The sequence below is a fragment of the Scylla paramamosain genome, chromosome 45, assembly GCF_035594125.1.
Source record: "Scylla paramamosain isolate STU-SP2022 chromosome 45, ASM3559412v1, whole genome shotgun sequence".
Taxonomy (NCBI): Eukaryota; Metazoa; Arthropoda; class Malacostraca; order Decapoda; family Portunidae; genus Scylla; species Scylla paramamosain.
Window position 1 is genome coordinate 482,501 of NC_087195.1, and position 25,000 is coordinate 507,500.

At 41.2% G+C, this 25,000-nt stretch overlaps 2 protein-coding genes and 1 long non-coding RNA gene across 10 annotated transcripts in view; 1 reads left to right on the forward strand and 2 right to left on the reverse strand.

The window, feature by feature from the left end:
* LOC135094317 (uncharacterized) overlaps positions 1–3,393 on the reverse strand; it is a 9,277-nt gene extending 5,884 nt beyond the window's left edge. The window contains exons 1-2 of the long non-coding RNA XR_010263731.1: positions 3,187–3,393; positions 351–477 (exon numbers count right to left, since the gene is read on the reverse strand). This is a non-coding gene — a long non-coding RNA (uncharacterized LOC135094317). The remainder of the gene's footprint in view (positions 1–350; positions 478–3,186) is intronic.
* Positions 3,394–6,057: 2,664 nt separating this feature from the next.
* LOC135094385 (deubiquitinase OTUD6B-like) lies at positions 6,058–12,655 on the forward strand. Of its 6 annotated transcripts, none has more exons than XM_063994428.1 (9): positions 6,058–6,248; positions 6,354–6,534; positions 7,184–7,295; positions 8,002–8,144; positions 8,462–8,564; positions 8,875–9,070; positions 9,508–9,715; positions 9,948–9,995; positions 10,187–12,655. In XM_063994428.1, exons 2-9 carry the CDS (start codon positions 6,400–6,402, stop codon positions 10,319–10,321), a joined length of 1,080 nt encoding a protein of 359 aa, XP_063850498.1. In that variant the 5' UTR covers positions 6,058–6,248; positions 6,354–6,399; the 3' UTR covers positions 10,322–12,655. The 6 variants fall into 6 exon arrangements, with proteins under 6 accessions (XP_063850498.1, XP_063850496.1, XP_063850499.1 ...); XM_063994426.1 differs by having other exon boundaries at positions 6,059–6,248; positions 8,459–8,564; XM_063994429.1 differs by having other exon boundaries at positions 6,059–6,248; positions 6,354–6,501; positions 8,459–8,564.
* A 939-nt stretch (positions 12,656–13,594) lies between these two features.
* Positions 13,595–24,542, reverse strand: LOC135094384 (probable ATP-dependent RNA helicase DDX23). Of its 3 annotated transcripts, none has more exons than XM_063994424.1 (5): positions 24,444–24,542; positions 17,930–18,109; positions 17,237–17,342; positions 16,925–17,080; positions 13,595–15,633 (listed from the first exon to the last, which is right to left on the reverse strand). In XM_063994424.1, exons 2-5 carry the CDS (start codon positions 18,097–18,099, stop codon positions 13,723–13,725), a joined length of 2,343 nt encoding a protein of 780 aa, XP_063850494.1. In that variant the 5' UTR covers positions 18,100–18,109; positions 24,444–24,542; the 3' UTR covers positions 13,595–13,722. The 3 variants fall into 3 exon arrangements, with proteins under 3 accessions (XP_063850494.1, XP_063850493.1, XP_063850492.1); XM_063994423.1 differs by lacking the exon at positions 24,444–24,542 and adding an exon at positions 21,515–21,752; XM_063994422.1 differs by lacking the exon at positions 24,444–24,542 and adding an exon at positions 18,876–19,178.
* Between the last annotated feature and the right edge of the window lie 458 nt (positions 24,543–25,000).

Genomic DNA, 25,000 nt, shown 5'->3' on the forward strand with positions numbered 1-25,000 from the left:
AACTATAGACCTGTCTCTAACAAGTGTGGTGTGCAAAATGTGTGACTGGTGAAGGATAAATGGTTGCAGTACCTAGAAGGAAATGAAATAATAAAGCAACAATTTGGATTTAGAAGAGGCAGATCGTGTTACAAACTTAGTGAGTTTTTATTCTAGTGCTTGTAGAAGAGACGTCACAAAGTATAGTTTCTCGTATAGAAGTATTGGTGTATGGAGTAGTCTGGATGAGGAGATGATAAATGCATAAAGTCTACATGGATTTAAGGCTTAGTTAGATATTAAAAGATATGGAGGACAGCATGAGCATAACTCTTTTCCCACAAAGCACAACTAAGTAGGTAAATACTTACTGAAGAACCTTGTAGTTTCTTGAGAAGTATAGGGCTGCCTCTTCCTCTGCTTCCTCTTCTTCTGTAATGATGGACTTCATTTCATTCATCTTCTCTTTCTCCTCCTCTTTTCTTCTTTTTTCTTCTCCTGAAAGATCAAATTAAATATAGGAGGAGGAGGAGGAGGAGGAGGCAGGACAAGTTATGGGTTCAACTTAATATTGAGATACTGTAAAAAAAATAAATAAAATAAATAAATAAATAAATAAATAAATAAATAAATAAATAAATAAATAAATAAATAACTAAAATAAAATAAAACAAATAAAATGAAAAATAAAATAAAATAGAAGAAAAATAAGAAAAGAAATCAAGTAAAATAAATAAATAAATACCAAAAACAAGGTAGGAAAGAGTAGTAACATTGTTAGATGACTGGAAAACATGAAGACTAAACAATGAGGTGCCAATAAATAAATAAATAAAATAAAAATAAATAAATAAATAAATAAATAAATAAATAAATAAATAAATAAAATAATAATAATAATAATAATTTCAAAAGCAATAGAAAAAATATGATCACAAGTACAACATATTAACCATTACATATATCTCAGTGGGCGTCCTCCTCCTTCACCTGCTAATTAGCCTGTCATGGCAACACCTGGTCGGGCGGGCGGGCGGGCGGGCGGGCAGGCAGGCAGGCAGGCAGGCAGGCAGGCAGGCAGGCAGATATGGCCTGTCATGGCTACACCTGGAGAGAGAGAGAGAGAGAGAGAGAGAGAGAGAGAGAGAGAGAGAGAGAGAGAGAGAGAGAGAGAGAGAGAGAGAGAGAGAGAGAGAGAGAGAGAGAGAGAGAGAGAGAAAAAAAAATTAATGAACAAAATAAAAAAAATTACATAAAGATATACAAATTAATAAAAAAAGGTGAGAGAGAGAGAGAGAGAGAGAGAGAGAGAGAGAGAGAGAGAGAGAGAGAGAGAGAGAGAGAGAGAGAGAGAGAGAGAGAGAGAGAGAGATTAATGAAGGAAAAAAATAAAAAATTACATATTAAAGATATACAAATTAATAAGAAAAAGGGGGGGGGAGAGAGAGAGAGAGAGAGAGAGAGAGAGAGAGAGAGAGAGAGAGAGAGAGAGAGAGAGAGAGAGAGAGAGAGAGAGAGAGAGAGAGAGAGAGAGAGAGAGAGAGAGAGAGAGAGAGAGTCAGGATAATCAGCAACAGTAATTTTAACGAACACACACACACACACATTACTTAAAGCAATAAATATCCTGAAACTTGTGAATTAAGCTGAACATTGAATCTTATAAGTACAAAACAGTAAATTATAATAAATACAACAGACAAGATACACATTATCATCAAACACGTAACCAAATAATACTTATAGATACTTATAGATGATCTTCAGTCCATTAATTAATTTCCTCTATGCTGGACTCCTCGTTATATATAATAGGCTGCCCAGTATTTATCTACCCGGTTTTTGAAAATGTTTAATGGTGAACTTTAAGACAACTTCTTTTGACAGTGTTGGAGGGTTTACGTGTATTATGCTCCACTATGCTTAAAATTAAAATGTCAGCTCAGTAATTTGAATATTTTATCTCTAATCCTGCCCAGTATTTATCTACCCGGTTTTTGAAAATGTTTAATGATGAACTTACTTAAGACAACCTCTTCTGACAGTGTATTCCAACATCACACAAATTCTGTTCAAATATTCATTGGTGTACTTAAGACGAAAATATTATGTGTCTTAATATTAGAGAATTCATAAGTCTACCTTCATTTAAGAACAGTTTAAAAAGTGATATAATTCAATGAACCTTCTATTCCAATTACGCTGTTTTTTTTTTTTTTTTTATAAGGTTAAATTTACGAAAGTCTTAAATTTACTGTTGTTGTTGTTGTTGTTATTATTATTGTTATTATTATACGGAAATATTAAAATAAGGAAGCTGGAAAAAAAAAAAAAAAAACAGGAAACGTAGTCATGATGTTAAGGAAATATTAAAATAACAAAATAAGGAAAACTGCAACATCAAAAATCACAAAATGACTTAGTTGGTATAGTTATATATATAAAAAAATAATAAATAAATAAATAAATAAATAAATAAATAAATAAATAAAATAAATAAATAAAAGGCCAAAATTTGAAATAAGACTTACGTAGTGAAGATGAAAAATAAATAAGTGAAAAAATACAAGGCTAAAACACCACGAAATCAGTTGGTTAGAGTAGTGAAGATGAACACAAGAAAATAAGGGGAAATCCAAATAAATACGCAGTCAGTTGATGTAGCGAAGATAAAAAAAAAAAAAAAAAATAGGAAAATAAGGGAAACTGCAAGGCCACAGCATGAAATAAGCAGTTAGTTGATGTAGGGAAGATGAAAATAAGAAAAAAAATAAATAAATGCAAGGCCGAAACACGAAATAAGGAGTTAGTTGGCGTAGTGTCGATATAAATAAAATAAATAAGCGAAACTGACACCAAAACTCCACGAAATAACGGCTGGCATGTAGTGAAGATGCATTAACTAAATACGGGAAGCTGCGAGGTACAAACACGTAGTGGAGATGTAATAAAATCATAGTGAAGGTAACGGCAAGATGGCCGGCGTCTCTTTTCAAAATTAACGACTCGAGCTTCATGACCAAGCTGCAAAAACTCACCAGGCCTACACGTGACACTGATGGTGACCTAACATGACCTGACCTGACCTCCAGACCTACACATGGCAGTGGTGGAGGCCTGACATAACCAAAAGCTTGTGGCCAGCACCGGAAAGGAACGGTCACCAGCCACGCGTCCACGCACACACACACACCATAATATACTTACTTTTCTCAGTTTTTTCTTCATATCACGGATTCTTGTGTTCTCCTGGGATCACAAACTATTTATCTGCACTCTTCTCTTGTACTGCGACAACAAACAGAGCAGAACAAAGGAAGAGAAGGGCAGCAAGGGAAGCGCACACCCACCCGAGGCTAATTCTTGGCGGTAACTGCGCGTGGGTTGGCGTCCCTAAGCGAACTCTCCCGCCAAATCTTGCTAACGGGGGCCTCACGTGCACATACAAGGACTCCCACATATATTCAAATTAAATATATGGTAATACGCATATATAACATACAGTAATATTGGTTCTCATACTATTATTATTATTATTATTATTATTATTATCATTACTGTTGTTATTTTGAATGACGTTAGTTTTTTGGTTACATAATATTTAGAAAAGAAAACATTTTATGATTCCTTTTAATTATTGGTGAAAATATATAAAAAAATACTTAATTTTTATAAGTATTGTTTTATTTGTTTATTTTCTTTATCAATATCATCATCATCATCCTCATCATAGGAGACACAGACACACACACACCGTAAGCTCCCTACAAGACAGTAAACACAAAAATATGAGTGAAAAATGAAACTAGAGGAATATTAATCAACATTTTATTAAGGCAAGGTGAGTTTACACCCTGACAAGAGAGTTTGCACACTACAGCCTCTTAGACTATCACTGGAACCATGAAAACACCCTTGAAAACCCTAATAACTTCCACTACGGCCTGTTAAATTTTAGAACCATAAAAACACCCTTGAAAACCGCAGTAACTTCCACTACAGCCTCTTAGACTATCACTGGAACCATGAAAACACCCTTGAAAACCCTAATAACTTCCACTACAGCCTGTTAAATTTTAGAACCATAAAAACACCCTTGAAAACCGCAATAACTTCCACCACAGCCTCTTAAACTGTCACTGGAACCATGAAAACACCCTTGAAAACCCTAATAACTTCCACCACAGCCTCTTAAACTGTCACTGGAACCATGAAAAATAAAAGAACAAAAATAGATAATGATAGCCCAAAAGAAGGAACACGACAAAAAACCGCCCAAAACTAGCCCAAAAGAAGGAACACGTGACAAAAAACCGCCCAAAACTAGCCCCAAAACCACATAAATAGCCCAACATCAGCCCAACATCCTTCCACCTTCGTGACTGTGTTGACTGGCAAGGCCACGGACCTCCGTTGTGTCACACCACCACACGGACCTGCCTCACCTCGCCGAGCTAGGAAGCACTGGTACCTTCGTGACTGTGTTGACTGGCAAAGCCACGGGCCTCCGTTGTGTTACACCTTCGTCTACACCACACACACAATGAATTCATCAGGTGAATTACACGATGGAAGCGCAATCCTTCTACTTTACTTCATCCTTTCACCCTAACTACATCTTCCTTAGCTATACTAGCTAAACTCTCTTTCACCCAACTGTCTATCCCCACAAAAAAAAAATAAAAAAAATAAAAAAAATAAAACAGTGAGAGAGAGAATACCCAGGCAAAGTTTCCTTTGCCAGAGCTACACAGTTATGACACTGGAAATTGTTACCCTTCAAGGACTAAACACTGCTATGACCAAGAGTCATAGTTGGGAGCCTACACTTCTCGCTTGAGCGAATTCCGGGCGGCCAAGTAGCACCTCACCTTCGCTACAAGAGTGACTCTATAGTCGTAGCCAGATGGTGGAAAACTCGGAAGATTCAAGAGCGTGGGCACGAGAGCAGGTTAAGTCATTGCGCACATAAACGCAGCATCCAGCTTTGGATCGAAAATGAGGATAGAGAAAGAAGGAGGGAACAGAAAAGGGGCTACTGTCAGTTGCCTCAGACACCTGAGTTTCAGTGAGGAAAAGAAGGAGAGGTTTAGAAGAGGAGAGGTGGAGTTCTACAGATTGAAAATTAGATCTTAGACCGCGAATGTTGCAGAAGTTAATGAAGAAAAAGTTGAGGGGGTGTCAAGACACTTAGGGTCGTCGACAGAAAGGCAGTCCGACCTGGGGACATTTATGGTCCCCTCCCCAGATGGGGACCCCGAGGCTGGTGTAGGAGTCGCCATGATGATTTTAAAATTTTTGAGTGAAGGGTGTGTGTGTTATTAGGTGCTTGTAGTTTTGTGTGGAGGAAGAGAGTTGTCTTTAGAGGGCAGGCTGTGACTGCCCCCTTGTGTTGTGAGACACAAAGGGAAACGTTCAGTGAGGTCACAGCTGGGTTTAATGATAAGTTCACAGCACCCCCTGAACAGTGCTTTAGACCTCACTGGGAGTAATTATCGTTTCGGCAGGTGTCTACTTCCTCCTCCTGTTTCAAAATTGAGGCCCTGCTGCTTTATGACGCACAGGTCAGTTATTACGAGTCTCTCCAAATCAGAGTCCGATAACAGAGCTGGTTTAGCCCTGCATCCCGATAACACACCCATCCATCTTATATAAACATATGATTTAATTGATTTTCTCTTCAACAAGACAAAAGGAAATGGTCTGAGAGAAGGGAAAGCGAACGGACGAGGGCAGAATGGAGGATGAGGGAAGGTAAAGTGAGGGAGGAAAAGGAAGAGAAAATTAAGACAGGAAAAAAAAAAAGTAATGGCAAAAATGGAAAAGAAAGGAGGCAAAAAATGGAAAACAGGCGAGGAAAATTAAGAGACGAAAAATATGAAAAAAATATAGACAAAAAATAGGAGGAATTAAAATAAACACAGGAAAAATAAGTAAAAAGAAATTAAGTGATGCCATAAATAAATAATAATAAAATAAACTATAAACTATACTAAACTAACATAAATGAAGGGGGATAAAGTTAACAAGGTAAACATTACGATCTAATAGTGAACCCGTTCTAGAGAAAGAGATAAAAGTTCAATCTTTGTTTACCTCTAGTGTCCGTGTGTGCGTGTGTCGCTCCTGTCACTGCCTTTGCCTTGAGTGTGTGTGTGTGTATGTGCGTGTGTGTGTATGTGTGTGCCTGTGTTGGTACCCTGGTAATACAGACTCCATTTCACTCCTATAAGGCAGAGAGACTGAAAGACTCCATTCGATAATAGAAGGTAAGAGAAAGGGAAGGTGATGAGAGTATGGGACTGAGTATTGTATCAGTATAAGCTTATGATCATCAATACCTTAACCTTCTTACTACATTTCCTCGAGAATAGGTTGGTCTCCAGCACAGGTCGACTCCTGATTTCTGGCGAGGAAGTTATGAATCTATGTGTACCCTGTATGCAGGTGTACTGCCAACATGAAGGGCCGCAACCTGTAACATTCCGGGTGGTGGGTAAACACCAGCCAAGGATAATCCGGGTGGTGGGTAAACACCAGCCAAGGATAATCCAGGTAAACACCAGCCATGGAGAAGGATAACCTGGGTAGTGGGTAAACCAGGAACCACAGGAACCAGGTTCACAGGAGCAGCTGAAGGCAGACAGTTGACAGGCCATAGGTGCACTAAACATAGTGCAGAAGGCAAGGAAAGGTAGATAGGGGAGTGGGAGGAAGACAGACAGGAGAGGATGTTTATTTGGCTCTTACAAAGTGAAAATATTGTTACAAAAATTAATATGGTATAAACATTACATAAGTGTGTTTGTTTATTTATGTGTGCCATGTGATGTATTAGGCTGTAAACTACAGGTACCACCCCTACCTCATTTACCCACTGACCTCAAAGACAACACAGTCCACATTCGAGCACTTGCTGGGCTGAAACAATAGAGCACCAGCGAGCTGTCACTCTAGCATTAATGTGGCCACTCATCTCATCCTCTGACTTTGGCTCAGGGTCAGGTCAAGTGATGACCTCTTCTGCATTCTCCCTTAAGTTGACCCCCAATCTTTTGCTTAAATATTTGGCCTTCAGAACTCTACCCATACTTTAGGAAATACAGTATGCACTGATTTGCTGATTAACAAATTTAGGTATATAACATTTCATTCATTAACCAAGTTAGGTATATAATGATTCACTGATTAACAACCTTTGCAGGGACAAGGTTGGGGCATCACCCACACAATGTCTGAAGAGGAGGACTGCCAGTCACTGAGTGTGGGGGAGGAGCTTGCCACACGCCACCGCAAGGAAAAAAAGGAGCTGCAGGGTGAGGAGACATGACAAGGAAGGAAAAACAAAAATAAATAAATAATAATACATACATACATACACATACCAAGGCTGTCTCCCCCCAAGAGAAGGGTAGCCAAGACAAGGCACATAACTTTCACTTTCACACTCATTCACACACACCACTCTCTCAGCCCCTTGGCTCCTAACGGGGAAGAGAAAGTACTCCTGCCCTTACTGTACGAGGATCAGCCACACAGCTTGGACAGTTTGGTCCAGAACAAGGCTCCTACATAACAAGTGCTGTCCATTAGATTAATTACTAGTGTTCTTTCAAGGCTGACTTGTGACGAAATGGTGAAAGTTTGGGATTCATTCATGTTATTATAAGTAAACCAAGAGTAACTGGTTGAATAATGAGATGCAGTATCTTTCAAAATTCATAACTGTAAATTTTAAACAGTTCATGGAGAAGCTTCAGTTACTATGATTATATACTGTCATGGTGAGTAGTCAGGTAACACAGAGTAAATGAAGTGAAATATGAATTGTAGAATGGAATGAAGAAGGTTACTTAACTTGTGACCTCCACTGTACATTTCCTGAACCATCTTTAGCCTTTCATGCAGCCAAGTGAGGCAACAGAGTGACTGAGGCAAAATACAAAACACTGGAAGGGAATGGAGGTTTAATTTGTGACACCTGCTGTGCATTTTCCAAGCCATCCTTAACCTCCCCCGCAGCCAAGATCCAGCAGATGAAGAAGACAGTGAACAAGGACAAGAAGAAGAAGAAGGAGGTGCTGGAGGAGATTGCCCAGATGGAGAAGGACCTCAAGCAGCGCCACTCAGAGGAGATGGCTGACCTCAAGGCCTCCGAGGATAAGGTGGGTGGTAGTAAATGTGGAAATAAGTCAATAAGTAAATGAATAACTATGTATGTAAACAATGAGTCAAACACTGAATATATAGATAAATAAGTGTGAAGTGAAATAAATCAATAAGTAAATAGATAACTGTGTATAAATTGATAAGCAAAACAAGTTAGTATATAAATCAATGTTTGAAATTAATTGTAAAATAAGGAAGTGTATGAATAAACACAAAAAACAAACTTGGAACCTGAAAAAAAAAAAAATAAATAAATAAAACAGGCACAGATGAATGACAGTGTAGCCTTAATCTAGCATGGGACTTCCAGCAGGTGAATGGTGTGGGCAGTGAGGTGGCAGCCCTGTCCCTGGAGGAGGAGGAGGAGGGTGCCGGCCAAGACAACGAAGCCGATTCACCACCACAGGAGGAGAAACGTAAGATGACAAACGTACCAGCGAAGTGTGCCTTAGGAGTAAGATAAAATATGAACAGAAAGTATGAAGAAATAAAGCAGGTAGATGAATAGATATAATTAGAAGTATATGTATATAGAAGAGATAAAGTCAGTAGATATATAGATAGATTTGGTGTATGAGTATAGAGGAAATAAAGCAGGTACATATATAGTTAGATAGATGTGATGTATGAATATAAATTAGATCAAGAATGTAGATATATAGATGTATGAGTAAAGAACAGACAAACTAGATTAAAAACATACTATTATCACCCTTTGCATTACAGCCACGGAGAAGAAGGTGAGCAAGGCAGAGAAGCGGAGGAAGAAGAAGGCAGAGGCGAATCGTGAGCGCGAGGCGAGGATAAAGGAGGAGATGGCCAACAACAAAAACTGCGCCAGGAACGTGGAGGCCGAGAAGCTAAAGGAACTCCTCAGGGAACGACACCTCAAGATGCACGAGATTGAGCCTGATGGAAACTGGTGTGTGTGTGGAGACAGAGAGAGAGAGAGAGAGAGAGAGAGAGAGAGAGAGAGAGAGAGAGAGAGAGAGAGAGAGAGAGAGAGAGAGAGAGAGAGAGAGAGAGAGAGAGTATCCATCTATCTATATATCTATCTTTCTATGTGTGGAATCTATTCATCTATCCATTTATCTCTCTATCCACCTATCTATCAATCTTTGTTTATCCATCTATCTACCCCATCATCCATATTATCTAACTATCTGTCCATCCATCTATGTATCCCACTAACCATCCATTCATACATCCATCCATCCATGTATCTATCTATGTATCCCACAATTCATATATCTGTATGTATCATCTATTTACCTATCTACATTTGTGTACCTATCCATCCATTCACCTGCCTGTCTACCTAATCTACCTATCTATTTATCTCCCCCTCTCTCTCCCCAGTATGTATGCAGCCATTGCACACCAGGCCGGGAACAACACCACAGTCCCCGGATTGAGGGCACAAGCTGAGCAGTTCATTCGTAGCAACTATAACGACTTTGCTCCCTTCATCACTGATCCCAAGACTGGCGAGATGCTCAACCCAGAACAGTTCTCCGAGTACTGCGACCTCATTGTCAAGACGCCAGCCTGGGGGGGACAGCCTGAGGTGGGGGATTTGGGCTGGGGTTTATGCTCTCTCTATCTCTCTCTCTCTCTCTCTGAAGCCATGACAGTAGTGAAATTATTTTTACTGTTTCAATTTCCTTTTTCCTGTTTTTCTTTCTGTTCAGTTTGCATTGCTACTGTTACCAATGTTTTCCCTATTTATCCTCTTTTCCTTTTCTGTCAATCAACATTAAGCATTGGTACTATAACCATCAACTTCCATACTTTTCCAGCTGCGTGCCTTGTCCCAGGTGCTGCAGAGAAGGATAGAAGTACTGCAGGTGAGTTGTGGTCTAATGCAGTGAGTTTGTGAAGATTATGGGAAGAGAGAGAGTAGTTGGGGAATGTTGAAAGTATAGATGAGGAAGAAGTAAAGAATGATGGTGTAGGGCCACACACAAACTAAATCATCACAAACCTAACCTCATTCCCACACAAACAACCCCAATCTCACCTGTCCCTTCCTCCCCAGGCTGAAGGCACCCCTATTGTGTTTGGCGAGGACTGGACCCAGCACAAGACAATCCACCTGGCCTACTACCGCCACTACTACGGCCTTGGGGAACACTACAACTCTGTCATCGCCCTCAACCCTGTGGAAGCTTGACGTACTCAGACCACTTAGGAGAGAAAGAGTGTTAGATGCTATTTTATCATGACGTGGGTGAGAGAGATAGAGAGAGAGGGTCATATTGTATCTTATCTTGTAATCTGGTGGTTAAAGACATATAATATTTTGTGTTCACATTAGAGAGAGAGGGTCATATCGCATCTTATCTTGTATCCTGGTGGTTAAAGACGTATAATATTTTGTGTTCAGATTTTTCTTCTCATTATTATTGTAGGATATAGTTGAGGATAAGGTTTGTATTTTTAAATGTTTTGGCACAATTTTTTAAACATGGTGTTAGTAGTTACTAATATCAATTTAGTTGATTCTTAGTACATCTCGTTTTTTTAAACCATGGTGTTAGTGTGAACTCAATGGAGGCGCCACAGATTCCTATAATAATTGTTTGTGTGTCCTGCCCCTCCTCAACAAGAAACACCAATGATATTCATGATTCATATGCCATTGAAAGATATTTAAAAATATATAATATCAGTATACTTCTGTGCTAAAGGAAAATAGTATCCATCATTGTAAGATAAAGAGTAAGATGTTTATAAATGCACACAATTATTACAGTTTTCAAGGTTGTTTTCATTATTCCAGTTTTCAAGATTGTTCTCATTATTCCAGTTTCCAAATGTTGTTTTCATTATTGTAGCAATAGTTTAACAAGGATTCTGCATCAGTAATGGGGAAACAAATATCACTGTTCAACTGTTGACATGAGATCTCAAAGCATTTAAGAATACAGGCTTAGAATATGAAGGAATATGTGTGTGTGTGTGTGTGTATGTGTGTGTGTGTGTGTGTGTGTGTGTGTGTGTGTGTGTGTGTGTGTGTGTGTGTGTGTATTATGATATACTACAGGAGATAATACATTACAGGCAGCCTCTCTTACATACCTGTACGGCAGGAAGGAATTGTGATACTGAAGGCAATGTTAGAGAATTAAATCAGAATTATACCTGAACAGTTCAAGATTTTGTTGGTATTTTAAGTACAATTGATCCTCTTTAAACTCAAAATCATGGTTCACCTTTCCTTTTATAAATACTCAAGCCTCTGAAAGAATAGGTGTAGGTAGTTAATGTCTTTAAATCCCCAGAGTTACATCAGTGGAAATCAAGAGAGTGAAAAATCATATGATGTAAATTTTCTTCTACAAAGTGTCCAGTTTAGAGGAAAATGACTGGGTTGCCTCAGTGCCATACATCCTCACCTCTGACACATGCTATCACCACTGCCATCTGGTGACTGGCTGTGGATAAATTTGGATTGTTGTTGTGTGTATCATCATCTTTCTTCCACAAGCAGGTAGTGAACTGTGTATGTAGCAGCTGAGTGTTGTGAAAGATAAAAGATTGGGTCTGTATTCTCAAATGTTTCTTGATTCATTTTAACATGCTGTAGTGGAAGTTAATTGGATTTTCAAGGGTGTTTTGTATTCTGGTGATAGTTTGAGGAGGACTCTACACCACCAATGGGAAGAAACACTTGAATGCCCAACTAATCACTTGCACAGCCTTTGGAAATAGTCCTGTTTCATTTTAATATGCAGAGGAGGTTAATTGTATTTTCAAGGGTGTTCCATGTTCTTCTGATAGTCTCTGATAAGAAAACACAAATGAATATCCAGCTAATCATCTCTGTGGCCTTTGAAAATATTCCTTGTGAGAGAAGAAAGCAGCCAAGATTACAGACCATAATCTGATAAAATACAGCTTGCTATTAATGAGTGTGTTCATGATTCTTGCCCCATAAATCAAGCTTTGGAATTTATCTATACATGTGCAGTGTGCAGATCGGCAGCCACAGTGCATGTCAATTCCTACAATCACTAATCATGTATGTATTCTGATGCCTCTCCTCTGTAGCTTCTCAAAAGTACTGCAACAGCATAAATATTCCCTTGCTTATGACCTCAGATTTAATCCCTGCAATACTAATATCTTTCCACTGCCATCTCTATCTGTATTTGCTCTATTTCTGACTGTCCATTCTCTTTTTCTGTCTCTCTCAGCTCTTCCCCAATCACCCACATCATTAGTGTTCTTCCTGCATGTCTTCCCTGCTGTAAAATAATCTTTCCACTGCACTTTATATTCTCTTTCTCTGTCTGCCTATCTGTCTCTTCCTTCTTAATCACTCATATCATCAATCTTGTTCCTTTAAGTCTTCCCCACCACCTCATTCAGCCTCCCTCTCTTCAGGTGACAAGATTTCACCTCTATGTTCACTTTTCTTTGCCAAGCTACAATGCTGAAGCTGTGCTAAAAGAAAAACTTTAGTGTACATGGTAATCTAGAAAATAAACACTAGTCTGGTTAATTGTCCTTGTATTGACCTGAATAATGAAGTGATGTGTGTGATGCCTTGCCCTGAAGCATCATAGGCACTGAGAAACTGATCTGAAGGTGAAATAATGTGGCTGTGCATGAGAGCCTTACAAAAGGATGAACAAAAAAAGGAAAATAAACACTAGTCTGGTTAAGTGTTCTTGTATTCACCTGAGTAATGAGGTGATGTGTGTGATGCCCTGCCTTAGAGCATCATAGGCACTACTCTTCGGGAGCTTAGGCACAGCAGAGTCGGCCACACACTTAACTTCCAATAAAAAGAGTAACACTTGATCAGATATACAAGACAACCTTCTTACATTTCATTTTATCACTCACTTTTTTTGCATTTCTGCTGCTTTACTATCCTTTCATGTCTCACTCAGTCTTCTATGGGTCTGTTATTTGTGCATTCTGAATTTCTAATAACATATAATTACCAGACACTTATCTACGGTTCTCACTTATTTGTATACTCAGTTCTAATAAATATCTCTAGTGTATTTGCTATTCTTCTGGTCTTATGGACAGTTTTTAACTTTCCCTAACAGATCTTAATGCACACAAACATACTCACATACACACATGCATGCACACAAACACACACACACACACACACACACAGGCAGAACCACTTGCTATCCATTCACCATAGTTCTCAGTCTAGCCCATCTTCCTTTACCATCCTTATATTGTCCTTCCATCACTCCAGCTCTCCATTAGTTGTACACAATTGCCATCAACTCCTGCACACTTCACCAAGACATGTTACTAATATTACCCTAACTCTATAGGCTACATTTATATATTTCCCAACCACATTTATATATATCTATAATTTTTCAAACCCATGTGTATATCCTAAACCTCATTTTTTTTACAGCTAGCCATTTCCCAAACGTATGGAAGGACACGAGTAAAAAAAGAGCAATGTAGGAATCCATTTCATTGTAAAGGGAATCAGATGAGTAACTAAAGAATCCAACACTATAAATGAACAGGAATAGTAACCAAAAATGATGCAGTAGTAGTTCCTGGTGCTAAATACAAAGCTTCCACCTAGGCAAAGATCTTCTCCTCCCGGCGCTTCTTTGTCATGACGGTGCCGGGCTTGTGCTGCGCCTCCTGGTGGTTGGCCAGCTCGGGGGGGCAGGACGACACGGGGGAGGACTGGATCAGCAGCTTGAGGTCGTAGAAGAGGTGCGAGTCCTCCTTGGTGAGGAAGGAGATGGCTTTGCCGTGCTTGCCGGCTCGCCCGGTACGGCCAATCCTGTGGGTGTAGTCCTCGATGTTCTTGGCCATGTCGTAGTTTATGACCAGTGACACGTCCTTGATATCGATACCACGCCCAGCCACGTCTGTTGCCACCAGGATGTCCTTGGCTCCGGACTTCAGGTTTGCCAGGGCGTGCTCTCGCTGCTCCTGCCCCTTGCCACCGTGCAGTGTAGTGGCATTGTGGCCGAGCTTCTCCAGGCCACGGGCAAGGACATCCGCACCCTTCTTCTGGTTGACGAAGATGAGGACGGGTGGAGTGATGCCGCGCTTGAGGATGTCCAGCAGCTTCTTGCGCTTCTCCTGCTCTGTCACCATGTACACCACCTGCTCCACGCGCTCCACTGGCTTGCCCACCGAGCCGATGTACACGTAGGCGGGGCGGCGCAGGTACTGGCGGGCCATGCGCTCCACGGCGGGCGGCATGGTGGCCGTGAACATGACCGTCTGCCGGAACTTGTGCTTGGACAGGAAGTTCTGCAGCAGCTTGTCCTCGTCCTCGGCATCATCGTTGTCGGGCTTCTCATTTGTCACCGGCATGAACTTGAGGATCTTTTGTACGTCCGGCTCAAAACCCATGTCTATCATCTTGTCTGCCTCATCAAACACCACGTAGGTGCACTGGTTCAGCACCAGGTAGCGGTTCTCCAGCACGTCCACCAGACGGCCCGGTGTGGCAATGACGATCTCACACCCCATGCGCAGCTTCATGCCCTGCTCCTCCCTGGACAGCCCACCGATCACCGCCACCGTGCGGATGCCCAGCGGCCCGCCAAACTTGGAAGTCTCCTCCTCGATCTGCTGGGCCAGCTCACGTGTGGGAGCCATGACCAGCGCGTAGGGCCCCTGGTCCGCATCCTCTAGACGGGCAATCTTGGGCAGGGACTGGATCCACTCCAGCAGGGGAATAAGGAAGGCCAGTGTCTTGCCGGAGCCAGTCTCAGCCACACCGATGATGTCCCTGTTCTGCAGGCCGATGGGGATGGCCTGTCGCTGGATGGGCGTGGGCTCCAGGTACCCCACGCCGGAGATGATGTCCAGGATGTCCTTCTTGATGTTGGACTCGCCCCACTTGCGGATTGGGTTGGGGATGCGGCCGCCCTTGATGGCAATGTTGTAGTCCTCCCGGAAGATCCTCCAGTCGCGCTCCGTCATCTGCTCCAGCTCCTTCTCGCTCCAGTGGCGGTCATCCCACTTCTTTTTGTCCTCCTTCTTCTGCTCCTTCTTGAGGCGGATCACCTCCTGGTCCTTGTCGGCCTGTGTGCGCCGGTGCTCTATGTAATTCCCATAGAACTTGGACTGCACTTTCTTCTGCTCTTTCAGGTCAAGGCCACCAAAGTGTCCCCGCCCAAAGAAGTGAACGAGATGCTTGTTGATGTACAGCTCATTATAATCAACCGATGTGTCCTCTCCGGCATCCCAGTCAAACACAAACTTGCGGTCATTGAGCCTTCGCACCTTCTTCTTCTTCTTGACGATGCCCAGGTACCGCTCATTCACTGCATCGCGCTCCAGCTGCTTCTTGCGCTCCAGCTCCACATCCTCCTTGTTCTCCCGAGGCTCACGATCACGGCGGTGGCGGTCCCGCTCTCGGGGGTCCTCCTGCCTCAAGGCCTGCTCCAGCTCCCGCCGCCCCTCCTGGTACATGCAGTCCCGGGCCTTACGCTCCTCTTCCTGCCTCTTCCTCACCTCCTCCACCTGTGGAATGAAGGAGCTGTCTACGAGGCTGTGTTGTGGCTCTGCACTGGTGAGTCAACCAGTTAAAAAGCCACATCTATTTTTGCTTAATTATCTATCTGGCTAATGTACCTAAGCAAGCCACACACACTAAGTGTTGCATTAGGAGGCTGTGTCATGCCTCAGCACTAGTAAGCCAGTTAGAGGCAGGTCTATCTTTGCTTTCCTATTCATCTGGTGATTCATAATGCATCCTTATTCCCTCATGCAGCAAACACCCGGCCCAGAGAAAAGAACAATTAAACACTCTTCCACAATGCAGCAAGGCAAGGAGAGGCAAAGCACATACAGAAATATAAACAAAACACTTGTTGGTTTATAATGCATCCTGATTGCTTTGTGCAGTACTGAGGCAGCAGGAACTCAGGGTGAGGGGGAAGAATAATCATGCGAGGCAAGGCAAGGCAAGGAGCAGGCAGGAATATAAACAAAATGCATGGTGGTTTGATGTGTCGTGATTCCTTTGTGCACTGTTCAGGCAACAAGTTGTGGTGAAAGAAAAGAACTAGCAAGCAATCTTTCCATGATGAGCAAGGCAAGGTATATAAATGCAACAGTGTAAACAAGACATGCAGTGGTCCATAATGCGGTCTGATCCCTCATGCAACACCTGGCCAGCAAAGACCAGGATGAAGGAAAAGAACAAACAAGCACCTCTCCACAAACATACAAATGAGGCACAGCAAGGCACAACACACGCAGGTATAAACAAAACACAAGGCAGATTACGACACTCTGGTCCTCTTGTGCTGTACGTGTCCAGGCAGCAAAGGTCAGTAGTGTGCTGCAATGTTTATCCCCACACCAAAAACAAATGCAATCAGGCACCAAGCATTTAAAAAACCATGTAATACAAGTCTACTCTGTACTGTAAGCAAAGAAAACTCATACAACCTCAAAATTGGAAAAAAATAAATAAATAAATAAAATAAATAAATAATAATAATAATAATAATAATAATAATAATAATAATAATAATAATAATAATAATAATAACCCAATGCATCATCTCTGTGGCTGTTGAAGAATCCATATATTGTAATAAAAAAAACTCATATGGCCTCAAAATACAAAATAAACACGAACCCATGGATCACCAATATAACCACTGAAAAATCCATATACTATAAGCAAAAAAATTCATGCAGGATCAAAGTACAAAATAAACACAGCAATGCATCATCTCTACAACCTGTGAGGGTCATCCAAGCGAGAGAACAATGCGTGCAACAGTACAGACAACCCTCTCACCTGTTCCTGGCGACGTTTGAGAGCCTCGGCCGCCCTCTCCTCCTTAGACAAGAACTTGGGACGACTCAGTGCCTCCTCCTCGGCCCTCTTCCTGGCCACCATCTCCTCTAGGGACAGTGGCTCCTTCTTCACCTTCTTCTCCTTTGCTTCTTCTTCCTGTTTGGAGATAATTAGGTGAGTGGTGGTGACAGGGTGTTGTGGGTGTGCTTTAGGTGATGATGTGTGTATGTGTGTGTGTATTTGCAATGTATCCTCATCTATGTATACTTCTCTTTTTTCTTTTTTCATGGCTCCACCACCATCACTACTCACCTCCTCAGTTTTCTGGTTATCATCCTTGATTTTGGACTCTGGGGATCTCTTCCTCTTGTCTGACCTGTCCCTCTCCCTGTCTCTGTCTCTGTCCCTCCCTTTGTCTCTGCAAGGAAAGGGAATTATTGGAATGCCAGTTGCATCTAATGAAGTGATACAAAGTCTTTCTCTTATCTATGGTATGGTGAGGTATATGGTTCCTGTCTCAAGAAAGAAAAGAATGATTTAAATGTTAGTGATATGTCTAGAAATAATACATTATCTTTCTCTTATCTAAAGTTTAATGAATGGAAAACTAAGATATGAAATTATTCTTCTGTCTCTGGAAGGAAAAGAATGATTTAAATATATCGTATAGAGCAAAATAAGACATTATCTTTCTCTCATCTGTAATTTAATGAATGGAATAGTAGGGCATATTACTCCTTTCTGTCTCTATAATTATTTCAAAGATTTGCAAAGAATTAGTATATTACCTTTCCTTACCTACACTTTAGTGAACGGAATAGCAAATTATTTCACCTAATGTACAAGTGAACAATCAATTCACATTTTGGCCAGTAGATATTATGAAGGCAGTCTTTTTTTAATTTTCACTACTATTTAATTATCTTTTTTTATTTCTTTATCCTCTGCCAGCTTCACTTATACAAACTCCCCTTCACACACCCAACGACTCTCATTCTCCCTTACCGGTCTCTGTTCCTCTCCCGGTCGCGGTCCTTCTCCCGGTCCCTGTGGTGGTCCCTGTCCCCACGGTCCCGGTCACGGTCCCCTCGGTCGCGGTCACGGTCGCGACGCTCCTTCTCCTTCCTCTCCTTGCGGTCCCGCCTGTGTGACCGCAGTCCTGTGTCCTCGTCCATGCCTTGGGACCTGCGGGAGGGAGTGGAGGCGCTTGTTAGGGAAGGGATGTGATTTTAGGGCAGACTGGACATTAGGAGATTATTAAGTGGTGGTCTGGGGGTGTCAGGGCAAGGGTGATTTAAGTTTCCGGACACTTTTTGTCATAAAGTGGCAGTTTGGGCATTTTAGGGCAGTCTGGGTAGGATTTTAGGTTACTCTTAACTTTTAGGCCATTAGGAGGGTGTTAAGTTAGGTTAGGTTAGGTTAGGTTTGGTTAAATGGCAGTTTGAGGATGTTAAGGCAAGGATAATAATATTTTAGGATACCTTTGGCTGTTAAATGGCAGTTTGTGGCACTTTAGGGTGTTCTGGGTAAGATCTTAAGACACTGCTAACTTTTTGGATATCATTTTTGGATGTCAGGAAGTTGTTAAATGGAGGTTTCGGGATGTTAGGGCAAGACTCATCCAGTTTTAGGACACATGGCTATTAAGTGACCATCTGTGGGTGTTACGGCAGGTTAGGTTAGGTTAGGTCACTTTTGACTATTGAGTGGCAATTTGAGGCTGTTAAGACTGGAACGAAGGGGAGAAATTGTGGATAAGAGGAATGAGGAAGAGAAAGGAGAATAAGGCGAAGGAGGAGAGGAATGAAGTGAAAGGCGAACTAGAGGAGGCGGAGGAGGAGGAGAATAAGGCGAAGGAGGAGAGGAATGAAGTGAAAGGCGAACTAGAGGAGGAGGAGACAGTGGAAGACGTTAAACAAAATAATGACAAAGATGAGGGGCATACACATACCTTACCCACAGCTGTCCTAGTCACCTGCTCCTTTACACCTGGCTGAGTTGCGGTCCTCACATGTCAACACAACCACAACACAACACAACACCAAAGTACTAATGGAGTTTGTCTTATCTCGCCACTGCAAATACTCTTCCGTTTAATTATCACGTATCCTGTATCCTCTGAGGCTGAAGGACGCAGGTATATTGAGTTAAGTACAGGGGAAGGTGTAAATAAAGGTATAAATTTGCTGCTCCTCTTCGGTAGCTTTCCGCGGCGAACGTTTGTTGTCGGTCGACGTTCACTTGTTTGCGCCGCCACGATTGTCATTTTCTTCTTTCATACAACGCGTTACTATGGATTTCATTTTTTTTTTTTATGCTACTGTATTTTTCTAAGTAAATTTAAATGGTTGCGTTTGTTGAAATGAGGTGTTTTCTTTTTATTTCTTGCATCTCGACATTTCAATATTTTTGCCGCGCAGCCACATTTTATATCTACATTTCAATGCATCGTTGTGTTCGTGTCTAATTTGTATTATTGTCATGGGGGGAGGTTTTTTCAAAGTTAGTTTAGGAATGAATATGCTTATTTATCTGTATATTATTTTCATTTTTTTTCGTATTTAGAGAGTGTGTGTGATTTTAGAGAGTGTGTGTGTGTGTGTGTGTGTGTGTGTGTGTGTGTTGAAAATGTACGCGCGCGCGCGCGTACATTTTCAACACACACACACACACACACACACACACACACACACTGCATAAGCATATATACAACGAAAGACAAGGCAACACACACACACACACACACACACACACACACACACACACACTGCATAAGCATATGTACAACGAAAGACAAGGCAACACACACACACACACACACACACACACACACACACACACACACACACACACTGCATAAGCATATGTACAACGAAAGACAAGGCAACACACACACACACACACACACACACACACACACACTGCATAAGCATCTGTACAACGTAAGACAAGGCAACACACACACACACACACACACACACTGCATCACCATCTGTATAACGAAAGATAAGGCAACACACACACACACACACACACACACACACACACTGCATAAGCATCTGTACAACGTAAGACAAGGCAACACACACACACACACACACACACACTGCATCACCATCTGTATAACGAAAGATAAGGCAACACACAAACACACACACACACACACACACACACACACACACACACACACACACACACAATGCATAACAATCTGTACAACGAAAGACAAAGCAACACACACTGCATCACCATCTGTACAACGAAAAATAAGGCAACACACACACACACACACACACACACACACACACACACACACACACACACACACACACACACACACACACACACACACATACACACACACACACACACACCTTGAAATACCTTGAAAAAAAAAAAACACTGAATATTTACTGGGAGGGACTGGAAGGGAGTTAGGGAAGGTACCACTCTGATAACGTCACGGCTGGGGGGGTTTGTGACGTCACGGCTGGGGGTTGATGACGTCACAGCAACCGTTATTTACGTACGTACGTATTTCATTTTGAAAATGACCCCTCTAAAAAACGCAGCTAGACAGGAATGCTTTATAAATTCAGACTTGCCACACATTTTAACTAATGCCAAAAATAACAACACATTTCAAAACGCAGTAGTATTAAAGATATTTAAAAAGAAGTATCTGGAAACTGTTGGAACCTTCACCCCATTTAAAATCGTTCAAATGTCCACCCATTCTGTCTTAAACATAACGGAAAACACTTTAAAAAATCTGAACTATTTTCTAAAACCATTTAAAGTGAGCTACAAGCACAAATAAAAAATCTACCGAAAATAAAATTCAATGTTATTGGAAGTTGAACACGAATAAAAACAAGTGTACGGTGCACGCATTTCACTGAGCGGGACGGCAACACACTTAAAAAAACACCAACTATTTTTTAAAACCAATAAGAACCTAGTACAGGCCGAAATAAAAAATTTAGTTTGGGGACCGTAAAAAAATACGCCGAAAACGGCCCTCTTATTTACACAAAAACAACGCCAAAATCACCACTTTTCACGCAACACACGCGCTCAAATAACTTAAAAAACAACGAAATATTTTTACAAACCATAAAATCTTAGCTACAAGCCGAAATAAAATACTTAGGAAATGTGAAAAAATAATATTGGAACCGGAGGGGGCTGGGGAGCCTTATCCAAGATGGCGGTGGAGGGCCCAGTGGAGGGGACGACCAACCCTTCTCACTCATTTAAACCCTCGCCAAACTTAAACTAAGTAATGGCAGGTATATCTAACGAGCGGATATTAAAGGTTGGTCATGTGGCTCCGCTTTGCGACAGTATTGGTTTAAAACACTCACAGATAAGATAGATAATGGCTGATAAATAGAGATGACCCAGATTCTTTACATTTTCATTAAGTTAAATTTTACGGTTTTTAGCAATGAGACGAGGCTGACACAGGAATACATTGTGCTGGAGGTTAGGTGAGATGCGTTAAAATGAGTTAAAACCGTGGATTGCTCAGCTATTAAAAAGTTACGTTCAGTTACCTAAATTTATTCTAACACTTCCTGACCTTACCTTCTCTGTGGTGGTGGTGATCCACCTTCCTGCCTCCTCGTCACTATGGCTGGCTGTCTAACACCTTCTCACAGCCAAACTTTTCTTTATTTTGCTTGTTTTCACCCACTGCTAGAGCCCACGCCTTCCTCATTACCAACTAAAGAAGGCTTAACTCATGGGTAAGCCTTGGCAGCCACTGTGTAGGCGTGGTTACACACAAAAAAAAAAAAAAAAAAAAATTCTGTCAGGCTGGGAGCTGAAACAGACGCGCACTAACACCACCCACAGACGCGACACACTGACTGGTTAGCCTGCCAGGCAGCAGTCAGCGTTACCAGATTGTTTTGCCCAAAAAATCGTACTGCACTGGTTGAAATTATTATACTTCTGGTAAAATTATCGTACATATGTAATTATTCCAAATATTATGCAAAACTGCCACTTTCCAAATACAGCAGAATTTAGGTTATATATATATATATATATATATATATATATATATATATATATATATATATATATATATATATATATATATATATATATATATATATATATATATATATATATATATATATATATATATATATATATATATATATATATATATATATATATATATATATATATATATATATATATAGAGAGAGAGAGAGAGAGAGAGAGAGAGAGAGAGAGAGAGAGAGAGAGAGAGAGAGAGAGAGAGAGAGAGAGAGAGAGAGAGAGACTCCGCCAGTAATTTCTTCATTGTTACTCGTTCACAGACGGCAAATTCTGTGACTCCCTCCCTCTCCCTCTCCCTCGCCCTCACAAGATGTGGGTGCAGATAGAAAAAAAGGCGCTACGAGTGTTCTGCCCTCACGCGTGGCTGAAAAAGAGAGGAAGTGCTGAGGAAAACTGGTCTGATTTGCCTAAAGTAGATGTGTATTATTACAGGTAAGTGTGTGTTTGTGTTTATGTTTCCCTCCCTCTCTCTCTCTCTCTGACAAATAAAACCAAAACAGCAAAAATATACGAAATTATTAAAAAAATGACAAAACTCTCTCTCTCTCTCTCTCTCTCTCTCTCTCTCTCTCTCTCTCTCTCTCTCTCTCTCTCTCTCTATCAGCCCCAATGGCAAGAAGTTCCGAAGCAAGCCCCAGTTGACCTGCTACCTCGGTGACACTGTTGACCTTTCCTCCTTTGATTTTCGGACTGGGAAGGTCAACCCAATGCTGGTGAGGAAGAACAAGAAGCCCCGTGGTACCCTCTTTGATTACAGGTGTGTATGTGTGTGTGTGTGTGTGTGTGTGTGTGTGTGTGTGTGTGTGTGTGTGTGTGTGTGTGTGTGTGTGTGTGTGTGTGTTTGTTTGTTTGTGCGTAATCTAAGTGTAAGCATTTTTTTCTTATTCGTATATTTTTCTCTCTCTAAATAATGTGTGTGTGTGTGTGTGTGTGTGTGTGTGTGTGTGTGTGTGTGTGTGTGTTTAAGCAAACTTAACCTAATCTCTTGAGCTACAGGTGTGTGTGTGTGTGTGTGTAATAATAATAATAATAATAATAATAATAATAATAATAATAATAATAATAATTGGCCTTATCCCAGTGGTTCTCAAGCTGGGGTCCATGGCAACAATTTAGGAGGTCCATGGCGGGCTGTTACATACTATACATTTATAAATAATGTTAGGAATATGAATAAAAAAAATAAAAAAATAAAAAAATAAATAAGCATATCAGAAATCTGTCAAATACAATATAATGACTCAACTTTGTAATAAAGCAAAGGTGTTCTCATCAACTTGCAATTGTTTATTTATTTATTTATTTATTTATTTATTTGTTATTATTATTATTATTTATTTATGTATTTATTATTATTATTATTTTTTCACCTTTTTTGTCTGGATGGGATTTTGGAGAAAAATGAAGGGAAGCCACACGAATGTTGAGAATTCATGAAGGGAGGAATGGAGAGAAAAAGGCTGAGAACCGCTGCTTATCCTCATCAAATGTTGGCTCTGTTATCAGCCTTCCGGCGCCGTCACATAGCCTTCCGGCGCCGTCACATAGCCTTCCGGCGCCGTCACATAGCCTTCCGGCTAAAAATCATGAGACCACATCCGGATGGTCATCACGCAAAAGGCTGGCCTGCGTTAGCGCGGCCGCGGCCCGGCAGTAAGTTGCCGGGGGCCGCCTTTCCTGCCCACAACGTGCACAGTGAAGCATGGTGTGCTCGACGTGCACAGTGAAGCATGGTGTGCTCGACGTGCACAGTGAAGCATGGTGTGCTCGACGTGCACAGTGAAGCATGGTGTGCTCGACGGAGAGGGTAACGGCAGGTTAGGTTAGGATAGCTTATGCTAGGTTAGGTTAATGTCCTAGCGGGGGGTGTGGTCCAGCGGTGGGGACGGGTTAGTTTTAGGGAAATGTTCTGCTAAAGGTAACTATCAAAATACGTATAGCATAATTTCCTATATTCTCTAAACATAGGGAAATCCGAAATATTATGAGAAATTTCCTTAGAATTTTGAATGCCCATATAATTATTTTTTTTTACTTATTTTCATTCCCCCCCAAAAAAAAGCTATTCCCACAGTCCCCCCAGCTTTTTTGAGGGGTTAGGGGGAGGGGCTGGGTGGGGAATGAGGGGGAGGACTTCTTAGCAAGAAATGCCCAAAGCACATCAAAATCTACCAGAAAACGTACTTTCGTCCGAAAATGTTAGATGCACTCATAAATTTATCTGGTTAGGTTAGGTTAGGTTAGGTATGGTTTGGTTAAGTTAGGAGGTCCCATCTTGCACCACTTATGTTCTGTGGGTCTGTACAGATGCTAATATAACTTTTCTTAGGTAAGATTATTCAGTAAAGACTTGACGACACCTTCTATTCATATGAATCAAAACAGGTTTTAATGATCAAAGTATAGTCGCTATAATAAGACTGTGGAAGAAAAAGAGACAAACCTTGGAGCTCAAGAATCTCGCAGGCCTTGTGTTGTGGTGCTGACGCCATGCTGCACATGCGCAGATGGCCGACTCGGCAGTGGTCTCGTAGCTCAAGGATTTCGCTCGACACTGGCTTCACTAAAGAGTTACGACCTTCATATTAAGTCCTTAATTAAGAAGTTCGTGTCTCTGGTAAGAGCAGACGCTAAACACTAGCGTTTGCCTCAAAAAAGTTGATTCAAACTTTTCCCTCTGCAAAGACTTGGCGAGAGATACATGGCCATCTGCGTCTGGGGAGGCAATGAAGACCCAGGACCAAACCCAGTAACTCAAACCAGCAGCCACAACACAAGACAGTGTGCTACATGAAAGGCAACAAAACAAACAACTCCTGACTAAAATCAATACAAAGCGGAAGTTTCACAAGAATAGCCCAACAAAAATTCAACATCCTCTCAACAGATACTTGAGAAATCAAGCCTCTCGCAGCGTCGACACGTTTGAGAAGAAAGAAAAGTCAAGTGAAATTATTTAAGGTCGACTTTACGATTCTAGTGACATATTAACAAGATTTC

Excerpts from the sequence above, each read along its gene's own strand:
- LOC135094385 (XM_063994426.1), top strand. The coding sequence starts at position 6,400 with ATGAATCTATGTGTACCCTGTATGCAGGTGTACTGCCAACATGAAGGG. Across the intron at positions 7,296-8,001 it reads GGAAAAAAAGGAGCTGCAGG|CCAAGATCCAGCAGATGAAG; the intron begins GTGAGGAGACAT and ends CCTCCCCCGCAG. Across the intron at positions 9,071-9,507 it reads ATTGAGCCTGATGGAAACTG|TATGTATGCAGCCATTGCAC; the intron begins GTGTGTGTGTGG and ends CTCTCTCCCCAG.
- LOC135094384 (XM_063994424.1), bottom strand. The coding sequence starts at position 18,099 with ATGGACGAGGACACAGGACTGCGGTCACACAGGCGGGACCGCAAGGAG. Across the intron at positions 17,343-17,929 it reads CGGGAGAGGAACAGAGACCG|AGACAAAGGGAGGGACAGAG; the intron begins GTAAGGGAGAAT and ends CTTTCCTTGCAG. Across the intron at positions 17,081-17,236 it reads ATAACCAGAAAACTGAGGAG|GAAGAAGAAGCAAAGGAGAA; the intron begins GTGAGTAGTGAT and ends ATCTCCAAACAG.